At 44.4% G+C, this 12,940-nt stretch overlaps 1 protein-coding gene across 3 annotated transcripts in view; it reads left to right on the top strand.

The window, feature by feature from the left end:
* Positions 1 to 12,940, top strand: part of emid1 (EMI domain containing 1) — a 64,688-nt gene continuing 51,748 nt past the window's right edge. The window contains exons 1-3 of one of the 3 annotated variants that reach the window (XM_079516423.1): positions 1 to 648; positions 11,138 to 11,251; positions 11,397 to 11,500. In XM_079516423.1, the coding sequence (XP_079372549.1) occupies positions 464 to 648; positions 11,138 to 11,251; positions 11,397 to 11,500 (403 nt within the window). In that variant the 5' untranslated portion in view covers positions 1 to 463. The remainder of the gene's footprint in view (positions 649 to 11,137; positions 11,252 to 11,396; positions 11,501 to 12,940) is intronic. The other 2 variants (XM_079516422.1, XM_079516424.1) reach the window with 2 other exon arrangements.

Below are 12,940 nucleotides of genomic sequence, written 5' to 3'. Positions count from 1 at the left end.
TTTGAAAGACTCGGGTAGACTATAAAACCAGATCTTGCCCATTGTGCAAGGCTCGGCTTGAAGTGCGCACAGAGGGAGGGAGGCAGAGTCCACACAGAAAGGAGAACTAACACGGTACCTAGAAGTTTGATTTGCTGCTGTCGGATCGGATGGCTGACTGGCTGCAGATAGCGAACACGCAGCGAAGTCTACAGTTTTTACTCAAGTAACAGTGGCGCTTTTCCTCACCTTCACATACATTTAAAAAGCATTACATCATTCATCTGTCCCTTTAAAGAGACAGATAGTTATATTATTTCGTGTATGTCAGCTACTTTAGTTGGTGGGATGCGCGTCTTCTCAGTAACCAAACGACCTGGGCTTTGACGCATATTTTCCCAAAGCTGGACGCATTCACCGGCCGCTTTCCATTTGTGGTAAGCTTTCTAGTAACTTTTCTGGACGTACTTTTGACGCCGCGGAGATGGGAATGTGTCAACGTGAGTGTGTGTCCGCGCTTTACCGAAAAAGTTTCCGCTGGACGGTGCTGCTGCTGTGGCTGACCACCTCTGCTCAAGGGACTTGGAGAACGGGACTTTACAAAACCTACTCAGCTGGGAGCCAACTGAGCCAGACATCAGCGTCACACACCTCTATATATCAAAAAAGGTAAACACTGATTTGTTGTCAAGTTGATGAGTTCAAATCTTTTTTCTTTTTTTCGAAATGTGTTTTAATCTAGCTATTTTATCAAATTGTCAAAACATAAAACGTACTCATTGTGCAGTGTGCACTGCTCCTTCATTGTCTCCACCTATCTGTCTTTAACCCCCCCTCCCCCCGCCCCACTTTTGTGCTCTGCTCTCCATAAAGAGTACATTCAGAGTTACCGGTACTCCCATCCATGTCCATCTAAATAGCCGATTGTATTGTCTTCCTGACAGTTGGTTTCCTTTTTCCTGTTCAGGGAAGCATGTTTTGCTCTACATGCTCTCCCCCATTGTCATTGTTGCCCACTGCTTTGGCCTTACTGTTTTGACCTCTGAGAGATGGACTGTCTCTTGAGTTGTGTGCTGTGCTCTAAAGTTTGCCAGCAACAGCCTTCAACTCTCAACATCTGCTGCCTCTCAGCTGTCTGGGCTCTCCTTGAAGATCTGGACAAGACTGCTCAGGGGATCTTGTACTAAGCTCTACAAACTCAAAGACAAACAAACCACCAACTTGGATGTGTGGATCTGCCGCCATAAATCCAAATGTCAGTAGTGAACACAGCACACGTTGAATGAGTGTGGACAGTGAGTCTGGAGCAATCATTTTACATCTGCAATAAAGTATTCACGCCTACTCGATGGCCAAAATGCGCTGAGTGATAAGGTTTACGAAATTGTCAGTTATTTGTAGCCTATGTTTACGAGTATGTACTACGTATGTACTGTATGTTTGTTTGTTTGTCTCCCCTCTGTGCATCTCAGAGTGACAGCAGGGTTGTCGATGAGTGTGATCTGAGACAAAACCATCAGACTAAACACAAAGGGGAAAAACACCATCTGCTTTGCTTCCCTCTTAGACAAGCAAGTGCAAGGCTGGCCCATGCTTGATGATGAGATGACGTTCTCCATCTCACAAATATTTATGTTCCTCAAGTTCAATGTGTGAAAGGTTGATGGTTGAAGATTCTTTGTTCCCCTGGTTGTGCTTAGTGGTCCCAGGTCAAATGGTTTTGGTCCACTGGTTCACCCCCCACTCAGCTTCCCTGTCCTTTGCTGGCAGAAGTTTGTGGATATGTTTAGTAAACACATGCAGCTGGGACCCCACAGCATCTGGGCTTGTTTTGGGAAGAGGAGATGAGTTTACAGTTTCCTCAGGTTGCTGCAGCTTGAGAGTTGATGTGAACAGAGATGGATGGACAGAGATGGAGCGGGTGTTGTGAGTCGAATGTGGACTGAGAAGACAGGGGTCAGTGGGTTTAAGGTGACATGAATGTCGCTGTGTGAGCCTCTCAGTCCACCTGCTGTCTGGTCTGATCTATATAGACAGGCATGTTTATGGTGTGTCAACAAAGCCAAACAGTGGCAATTGGTTTTTATAGAACAGAGCCTCTCACATGGGCATAGCTTGAGTGATCCGACATTCCTAAGCCACGGTGCACTAACGACTGTGAGACTGCAACTGGTCATTAAGGGCACAGTTAAGGGGATGTAGGCTCTAAAGGTGGAAAATATAGGACTGTGTTGTAGAGGTCAGTCTTACAATAGATAGAATAGAAACAATAGCAGTCTTCTCAGACAAGCCCTGACTAACACAAAGCCCCTTGCCCAAATGAAAGGAGGTAAATAAAAACTTGTTGAGTTGTGCTGTTCTTGACTCATGCAGTCCCTCTCTAGAATACCCATTGAAGCATGTATTCAACCTTGTCCTTCTTGAAGACTACAGTGTACAATCTAATACTTAAGACAAGATAAGACAAAAAATAACTGAAATAGCTGAGTGAAAAAACAGCCAGCTGTTATTTCTATTGAGCAATATGGTTGTGTGACAGTATAAATCAGCTATATTATTTATAAGCAGAGTGAAAGCTGGCTGTCTCCTGCTTCTCGCCTACTGTGGAGGACTAGTACTAGTAGTCATGGTGTGACAAGCAGCCAGGGGCCCCGTGACGGCCCTCATTCCTCACCCATCATCACTAGTACCTAGCTTTAAATGTACCCACACGCACTCCCCTTTAACATTTGGGAATGGAAATGACAGGATTCCAATGGACCTATAGTCTAAAAGGCAATACTACTACTATATTTTGGCCAGGCTTGAAAAATAGATCTCTGATCTCAATGTGACTAAAATTGTTGGAGTTCAAATGATATTAACATTTTCCACTGTGATTCCATACAGAATATATCATTTAAAGGAACTATAGTTTTGGTGACAGTGACACCAAAATCCATGTTTTTGTAAAAAATAAGGTCATTTTCTAGTATGGAGATAATAGCGCTCAAGTAGGCCTACTGACTTTCTTTTTTTTTTTTTTTTTTTTACTTTCTTGCCTTTATTTATAGTTATTGCAGGAAATGGAGAGAGGGAGTCGGGGAGTGAAATCAGCAAAGGTCAGTGGGCCGGGCCCAGGAATCAACCGGGGACTCCTATGTGGTGCGGTGCCTTGTGGCGCCTTCGCCGCCGGCTAGTAATTCATTTTCAATGAGAGGCTTGCATTTTCTTTGCACGCACAGAGAAGTTGAGGGGCGACAACGCATGCGTATTTACGTGAAATTGTCGTGCGGCGTGTGCCCCTTTTGTGCACACGCCCGCGACTGACTAGAACTGGATTGTGTTGAGCTTTTGTTTTACGCTTGCATTGTCACACCCCTCATGAGCAGACCTGGAGCTGATCCAGGCGACAGCGTCTGTGTCACACGCTGCCCATCTGAAAGCACCTTTAGTGTGTTCCCGAGCCACACAGTCACTGTTTGATTAGCCCTGTGCTTCATGGGCATAGAGGGGCGGAACAAACTAGCGCTGGAAACGGACACCAGCTTTTTATTCGTTCACCAACCTATGTGCCTGCCTCCCTCCCCCCCTCCCCTGTAGAACACAGCGGAGATGGACATCACCAAATTTAGAGCGACGCCCCTCTGCACTTATTGGTTAGCGCTCACTCCTATACCACTTTTCCTAAGGCGTTTGCCCAGGCTTTTTGAGGGGCGCTAACCGCCTATGTCCAGCTTTTCTTGTATGTGCAAAACTTTAACCTACACAAACATTAAATTCCCATTGACAATGAATCGACAATTTTAAGTCATAGTGTCTATTTTACTTCATGATGACATGAATGAGACATGAATGAGATGATGTATGATGATGTACGATGATAAGAGTGCCCCTCACTTCACACGGGTGTGATTTTGTTTTTTAACAAAACGCCTGTGGTCTCCGAGGCTGCAATTGATAAATTGTATGTCTAATGTGGGATTCAAAACCTGGTCTCTCCGCATGAGACCAAATTTCTAAATCTCATATATTGCGCATATGAGCTCTACTTCTACTACGTCAACATCTGTCCTACGATCTGACACCATGCGTGTTCTATTGGCCTTTTTGAGTGGTGTAAACCACTCCTACAACTGGCTTTGTTAGTTTACGTGTCTGTTCGTACCAAAAAATGAGCATGGTTGCTATGGTCACCCAGTTCACACGGGTGTGATTTCATTACGTCAGACATTACGTCAGACCACAGTTGATCAGACTATATAAGACCTTACACCACTCAGTTCACACAGGTGTGATTTCTGATATCACTGCAGGTGCAGCAGAAAATAGAAATGCCAAGATCCCCTTGGTAATTTTTTTTACTTCCAAATGCACACACCTTGAAGAGAAAAAGAGGGGCACATACTTTACCCAGTCGCAAGCACACACAAACACTAAAAGCTCACAGGTGTTCCAAATCTACATGCATACAGGCAGACGTGTCCTCAAGCACAAAGCTGAGTAAGACTTTTCCAAGTTTTTCTGTGGCTTCGGCATGAGAATCACTTAGCTTGGCCCTTCAAGGCCTCAGTTTGGTGCTTTGATGATTTGTAGATGTTTTCTTTGCGAGTTCACTGACCCAGAGTGAGGATGTTTATCGGGTATGAAGAGCCCTTTGGCCCAAGTCTTCTAGGAGAGCTATGACCCGCTTCTTGTTCACCACAGCCCCTGAAGTGACAGTGTCATTTGATCCTGAGAAAACCTGCAGCACAAAGGGCCACCCATTTGACATTGGGTCTATTCTATTTCATTCACTTTACTGATTTTCAATCACTTATTTTTCCAGCGATATGATCATTTGATGAGGTGTAAATTACCCTATAGCATCAATTTATAGCAATCAATTTACAATTGACTTACAGTAAGCAAGAACAACACGGTAATACATCAAATACATAGAAATAGTCATCATGAGTAACATTAAGCTAAGAACCTAACATCCGTTTGACAGTAGAATATCTGTACAATGAAACTGAGTATACACTATAGAATGCTATGTCTACATAATATCCTTTGTATGCGCATGCAAGGTCGTTGAGGCGTGGGGGGTGGGGGTTGGATCAGACTGAAGATATGGTGGTGCCATACTGTACCTTTGCTTGCTTTGTAGGGCAACATTAGTGTTTTGTACTCTGTATGAGCATCTCAATAACAGCTCTGTAATGATAGAAGTGTAACCCTAACGATACACACTATAATTCTCAGTTTTGGTTTAATTTTCTGTCCGTCTGTTATTCTGTATCACTCAATCTGCCTTAGCTATCATTAACCTCTTACAAGTGTTCATATTGTACAGTACTCATATATCCTAGTGTAACCTTTTAAGATGTTCAATCTACTTCATATAGCTCCCTCCCTCTGTTTTTCTCAGCAGCACATTTTAACTCCTGGAATGTCATCTCTCTGTCTTTCTCTCTCGCTCTCTACCATTTGTTGTTGGATGACATTTATCTCACGTCTCTTCTCCATCCCACTGGGACCTACAGTGCATCATAATTGTCTATCCTTTTCTTTCTGTATATTCCCAATTTCCCATGGGCAGGCTTCTTGTGTGACCTCTCTCTGGTAGAATGACCTTCCCCTCCTCTTCTCCATTCAGCTCTCCCCTTTTCTCTGACTGCATGCCACATCTCTTGTCTTTTGTAGTTTTGTTATTTTCTCTCCCCCAATCAAAAATCTAGAAAGAATTCCTTCAGATTGCTGTCATATTCATGCAAATTATTTGACTGCTGTGCCTTTCTGTTCCTCATCCCATTGTATAAAAAGTAAAGGGTATATTTCAACGAGGGGGGTGGAGGCCATGTCCCAAAGGCAAGGTAGTTATTGAGAGAGAAAAGGAGACCGAAACAGGAAGCACAGCAGGGAGTGCACCTGGATGTTGTTGACCAGAGTCTGGCTCTGCTTCGTTTTGCGAGTCTGACGCGCAGTTTGCCCTCCTGTCAGTTTCAGAACAGTAGGCTTCAAGCGTCTACATCCTTTAATCGACAGTTACTTTAAAGTGAAATTACCTCCTAACCCATTCATAGCATGATGATGCATGGGATGAGTCCCAAGACACACTGGGCTGCCCGGCTGGGGGGCAAACCATCAATTCAACGTTTTCTTTGACTATTTCATGAGCTCTCCATCAGCGTTATTCATTTGGGGTTCTGCACGCTTTTGTTTCCCCCGATGTTTTACTGTGTTGGCGGCAGCAGTGGTGGGGAACAGATGGACCAAAGCTGTGATATTTTTCCATCCCTTCAGAATTAATATTTTTTTCTCTCTCTCACGCACGCACGCGCACACACACACACACACACACACACACACACACTTTCTCTCTAAGCTGTTGGCTGTGATGTGTATGACTGCGAGATGGCTGATGATTTATTTGGTTTGGGTCCAGCATTATGAGTGCGCCATGTTTGGAGAGAGACCTGATACTCACTGAGGGCCTGCTGGGTGCTGTTGCCAGTGAAACGCCAGGGTGCTGGTGGGTTTCACACTTATCCACACACCATCCTCCAGCAGGGGGATGGTGTGTCCTATAACAGGATTCAGAGATGAAGTGCATCAAGCACCTGTGTTCCGTTTGCACCAAGATATGCATACAGCCTCATTAAATCCAATGGAGCATAATCCTATAATCTAGATAACCAAGGAGAGTTATTCCATCATTGTAAATTTACAGTATGTTCAGATGAATTTTGTCATCTCTCAGCCTATGAGCCGAAGCATAATATTAATATTAAGCGTGTACAGCAACAATCCACATAATGGAATGTTTATTTCTCTCACAGACAAATTACAGGCAAATTATTGCATATTGCAGGTTTCAGTTGTCAGGTCAATGGACATTTCATTGTAATCTTCATTTTGCCAGTTGCCTTTGTTATTGTCTCCACCAGGCCGAAGGCATGGGGAGAGAGTATGTTTTGCACTCCGTCCGTGTGTGTGCGTGTGTCCGTCCGTCCTTCCTTCCTTCCGTCCGTCCGTTACCAGCTAATCTCCGCCACTGTTGGCCCGATCCATGCCAAACTTTGCACACACACTCCCTGGATGCCAACGATGAACCTCTGCCCCAAATATTCCTCAACGACCTGCTATAGCGCCACCATCAGGCCGATTTAGGCAAAACACATTTCTGTAGATTACTCGTACACATTTTATCCATACATCACACAATTCGGTATACACTATCTCCATAGTCATGTGATCAACACGGATCTGCACCATTTCCCATCTTCCATCCTGATTGGCTAAGATTGGCTTCCAAAGCTCACATGATTGGTCCGTTTCGAACAAAATGCCACAAATCACAAACGCAGTGTGCAATTTCCGGGAAATTATGCACGCACATTTCCACTAGGCCGAGGATGACATGCCACTCATTGTTTTCCAAATCAGCCTCACGGTGGCGCTATAACAGGGCAATTCCTGTTTTTACCTCTAACTGCATCGATCTGTATACAACTTATGTATGCGCACTCCCTAGAGGCCATGGAAAAACATTTTCCCTGCATCCCTCCACATCTGCCGGTTATAGCGCCACCATGAGGAAGATTTCTGGAAAACACATTGTTTATGTTAGTCGCACAGATTTCATCCAAATCTCACACAAATCGGTACACATGATCTCTGTAGTCATGTGATCAAGACGAGTCTGTTGGATTTCTCAGATTCTACACTGATTGCCTTCCAAAGTTTTCAGGAGTGGCCCATTTTGTACAAAATAGTCCTGCTCATCCAGAATTCTATCCTCAGAGATGCTATGAGTGATCTGGATCTGCATTTCCTCAAAAAAATTAAGAAAATTGTTGCAAAAGAAAAAGAAAAAACATTACCCCTAAACATTTTGCCAAACATCACACACACTCCTATCCTCCTGGTGGAGACCTGTGCCCAGAAGGGCACTTTTTCTAGTTTTATATTTTGAAATGCTCCTTCCTTGGATAGGGAGAGGTCTGTCATAAAACCTATAAAACCCCCACTTCCCCGCCTTACCCCCTGGTGACATACTTAGCTGTTCCCAGGTGGAGCTGTGGCCTCCCCTCTCAGCCTGGGAAACTCTGATGTTTATCTGTTGGTTCTGGAGGATAAGTGCTGGGGAGAAGAGGTCAGTTCTCCCCACTTCCACCCCTACATGACCACAGTCTTCAGAGTCTGCATTCTTCCACCAGTGTTTAGCAATTTTCTTCTTGTTGTTGTTTTCATTTTAACAGGGGAAAGCCAACATTGAAGAATGTACAGTAATAGTATGAATTTGACTGAGGTCATGTCTGGAGCCATCGTCTACTTACTTTTGTGATCTTGGTTTACAATGACAAAGGAAGCACAGCGTTAGTTTATACAGGGACACGTGATTCGCTTGCCTAAGCTGTCAGTCAGCTGATGGTATCAATCAGCCTAGCTTCATATTCATCATTCACATCTCAGCTGATCATTACGTCACGCTTCCTTACTCCAATCGCGCCTCATTCCCTCAACAAGGCGGCCTCTTTAAATTCGGCTCAGGGCTCACTGCTTCACAATAGCTCTGCTTCCATTGTTTCTCAGACGCTGCTGCTGCTGCCAAACTTGCCTCCACCACCCTAGCCACCACCTTTTGATTTGAGTCTGGCAGGGGCTCAAATACTTTCGAATTTACTGATTCAAGCTAAATATCAATGTATTGCCTAAATATGTAATCCAAATGTTGAACTGTAAACTAGATTCATGGTCTATAATCTAATTCAATGTTCTATGGCTTTAACATTAAAATGCAGTTGTATGCTTCAAGTCTGCTTGACTCAAGTTAATCTCATTAACGGCCTTTATTAGGGGTGCATGATTATGAAATTATGACCGATATGCCGATACCCATTCTGACCGATTCCGACATTGTACAGAGGACCACTGTTAAATAGGATCGATAGGGACTGTTATTCAAAGGTTAGGTTAGGGCTCGCCTCAGTGGTGTCCGATTAGAACTTAAACCGGGATGTTTAACAGGTGTAATTAGAATGGTGGTCTTGGTGACGCTATGCAAGGTATCTGGGTTGTAAAGCCAGATACCTCGGAGCGTATAGGAGTAGTATACGGTACGAAGGGGTCTGGGTTGTAAGGCCAGACACCTTGGTTCGTATGTGTTGAGGTGATCTTGATGCTTGAATCTTGTGTCTTGTGTCTTGTGTCTTGTGTCTTGAGTCTTGTGTCTGTGCAACCTTTGGTGACATACACAGATACCCCAACAGTTGTTAGCATAACAAAATACAGCTACTTTACCACAGTAACCTAGATGGTCAATGTTTAGATTCTGCCAAAAACGACAAATGTTATACCAAAGTGTAATATCTCTTAAGCCCAATGCAGCGGTCCAGATATTTCTTATGGATGCCCTTGCTTTCATCCGACCAGGCCAGGTCTGTGTGCGGGCACCGCAACATGTGGGGATTGTTAATGTGGGCTGGTTCCAGGGCTGTGCTGCATCCTCCGCCGTTGGCAGTTTCCTTCCGTGTAAACCGTATCCCTCACATACGCAGTTTTATGCACACATGCGAACATATGGTCTCGCATATTGACAAACAACCTTTGGTGGGAACACTCCCACACTTGCAAACATTTTGGCATTGGAACACACAGCATGGAGCTATGTGTGATGTGAGCTACACCGTGTGCATTGTGGTTCCTAGCCCAGTGCCCGTCTATACAGTAATTGTTTTTCGTGACCCCCACCCAATCTGTCAGCCTTAGCCATATGAATGTATGCAGTGTATTTGTAGACTTCACTGTTAATAAAATACTATTAACACATATTAGTTGCATCATGCATTATACATATACATATACGTCAAACTAGCATTCTCTTTTTCCTTAGTTTTGTGTCTTGAAGGATGAAGCGAATTATAAGAATCCCGAAACAGATTTCAATGGCTAGATTCCATCTAGCCATTGAAATTTATAGAAACTGCAGTCTCAAGCTAAATTCTTCTCAGGCTTTTTTTATGCTATTTCGGCCGTAAGGTTTTCCTGTGGCTCATCTGGCCTGTATTGCCAGTGGCTCCATTCTGTCAGAGAGACCCACTATGTAGGACACGTTTAATGAATTCCATAGTAGAGTTCTCTCTCCTTACTTCAACGTGCATGATTTCGCTTGTTAGCATTTTCTTTCCCTGACCAATAATGCTGTGATTGAAACCATACAGCCACTTCAATCCTAATCAGGATCAGATATCTCCTCTGCATAGGAAAGTAATGGAGCTGAGAAATCTTGGTTGGGGATTAAACCTGATCTAGCCCTCGCTCTGCTGCACCAAATTGCACCAAATCCCTTCTCTCAATCTGATTTTGATGACTTTGGATGTGACAGCGAAAACTTATTTTTTCATTGTGAAAATAATTAATCATTCTTCTTGAGTCTGATGAAGACATAAGATGTGAACATAAGAGGGTAGTGATTTCCAGCACTCCATCATGTCCCCTACTATCAAATCCCTGACCTTTACATAAACTCAGTTTTCCTGTCAGGTCACTTTCTCTCCTAGTGTCCCCCAGCTGTGCAAAGTGAATCCTGATAATGTCTTGTGAAAAAGTCTTTCCGCAAAGGGAATAGACCCCTGACCCAGCACTAGTCTGTGTTGGAAAACACACTATAATCTCAGTGTAGATTAGAACATCTACATGTGTGCGCGTACACATGCACACACCTACACGTGTGCGCGTGCACACACACACACACACACACACACACACACACACACACACACACACACCTCCTCACACTGACTTTGGCTCTCGTGAGGAGAGGAGGGCCAGCGGATGTGTATTGATAGGCGAGAGACTGCAATGTAAATACGACCCACAATGCCCTCCTGCAAGTCTCACGGCCGATTGAACCTCATATAAACACTGTAAAAGAGGGAGGGGGGGGGGGGGTGTAAAGAAAAGAATCAAACCACCCGGGTAAAGAATGGCTTATTGAGTGTGTGAGGGCATGGTTAAGTTCCCTTTGTAGTGAGTAACAAATGATTGAGAGAGAGATAACGGAACTCTTTTATTGGGTACATCCACCTGCGTGTGTTTGTCTGTCGTTGGAGAATATATACTCAACTTCCCTCATTTTATTCACACCATCACATGAATGCCTTTCTTGTCTTTTGTCTTTGTTCCCTCTCAGGAACTGGTGTCCACATACCATCACTAAGACAGTCACATGCCAGGTCCAGAATGGAACAGTCCTACAGCGGGTCTATCAGACATGCCGCTGGCCACAGGGATGCACAGGTGGCAGGTGAGTCTGGACTGGAGTTACCAGAGAAAACACATACAGCTATTCATCAGATTGACTGTACAATTTATAACGCATAAAAATAGTGACTTATGCTGTGTTGGTGTACATGGAATGGCATTTGCTTCTGTGTGTTAATGTTTCCCAGCTACAGGACTGTGGTCAGACCCTCTTATAAGCTGGTGTACCGTACTGTGACCTCTTTGGAATGGAAGTGCTGTCCAGGATTCAGTGGCACTGCATGTGAAGAAGGTAAGCAGAGATACAGATACAACAGATCAGAGGACTCAAGTAGTGTAGTAATGTTTCACAGAAACACATATTTTTTATACAGCAGCAGTGCATACAATTTCAAAGATTAGGACATGGTCTGCTGAGATTTGCGAACATAGCAGGTGATTAATAGTTTGCATGGAGGATCCACCAGGTTTCCTCTGTGATTGGATGTAGTTCTATGGGAGCTCTGAGAAGGAGCCAACATCACAGCAGAGAAGCGAGACACAGTGTGAGTGGAGTCTCCTGCCAGAATGGCTTTGGCTCCCCAAATTTCTCTCTTCCTCTCTCCCTGGCTTCTCCATTCCTCGACTTCCCCTCTTATTTCCTCTCTACTCCTTCTATCAGGTTTCACTTGTGTTGAGTCTCAACCTCAGCTTGGGCACTTACCTGTAACTCACCGTTGACCTGTACTGTTCCATATATACAGTAATGCCTCTGGACACTGGACAGCAGAGATTAACATTAGGCTTCCCTTCATCAAACAAAGCTGCTTCTCTCTTTGCGTTCTTCTTTTAATTGGGGTGAAGAAAAACATCCATAAGCATCAGCAGGCCTAGCCAGACGCCTCCTCCGCCTTTTTTGATCACTCTGGTTTCATGAGGCCGACATTTGTCTTTGCAGCACGGTTGAGGTTGAGGCTTTTCTGTGGTTTTGGATTTTATAGTCCAGCTGCAGCCATGTTGTCATCGTCAAGTGCCATGCTGGGTCTGCTTTTCTCTCTGTACCCAACATTTTCAACTCCAGTAGCCACCTACCGCACGCACCCCCACGCACACAAACGCACATACATGCACATACACACACACACGCACGCACGCACGCACGCACGCACGCACGCACGCACGCACACATGCACGCACACACACACAAACACACAGTCATACTCCCCCTCACTGTGTAATGATTTCCCCTGGCACTGGCCTCCTGGCTCAACAGTCTGTGCACAAGGGTGGAGTGTTTATGTCAGGATTCAGGACTTGACTGGGCGTGACCATAAATCTTTTTGTGACACCACAAGTACAATAACTCTTTGCTGTGGTTAAATTGGTTACGGTTTTTGTGGTGTTGAAAAAAGTGGGTGTGTTTCTCCTATATGTCCCAGGTAAACTCACAGCTACTCTTTGGATCCCCAGGCCAGGGGGCCTGCCGCCTGATGTAATGGGGCTGGGGAGAAATTACTCCACTTTTCCCAGCAGCACACCTGACCTCACACATGCGTCGAAGCACAAAGTACATACATACTGTATGATGTCTGAAATTCTCTTAATATTATGACCTAGACATTCTAGATCTCTCCAAGTGCAAAAACAGCCTGAACAGGCAGACCAGGCGAGATACATTCACACAATGTGGAGGAACACAAAGTCAACTGGGGAAGAATTATCCAATTAAGTTGTTGCTGGAAGACATCCCCCC

The sequence above is a fragment of the Electrona antarctica genome, assembly GCF_951216825.1.
Source record: "Electrona antarctica genome assembly, chromosome: 12".
NCBI lineage: Eukaryota > Metazoa > Chordata > Actinopteri > Myctophiformes > Myctophidae > Electrona > Electrona antarctica.
This window is presented reverse-complemented; position numbering and strand designations above follow the sequence as displayed.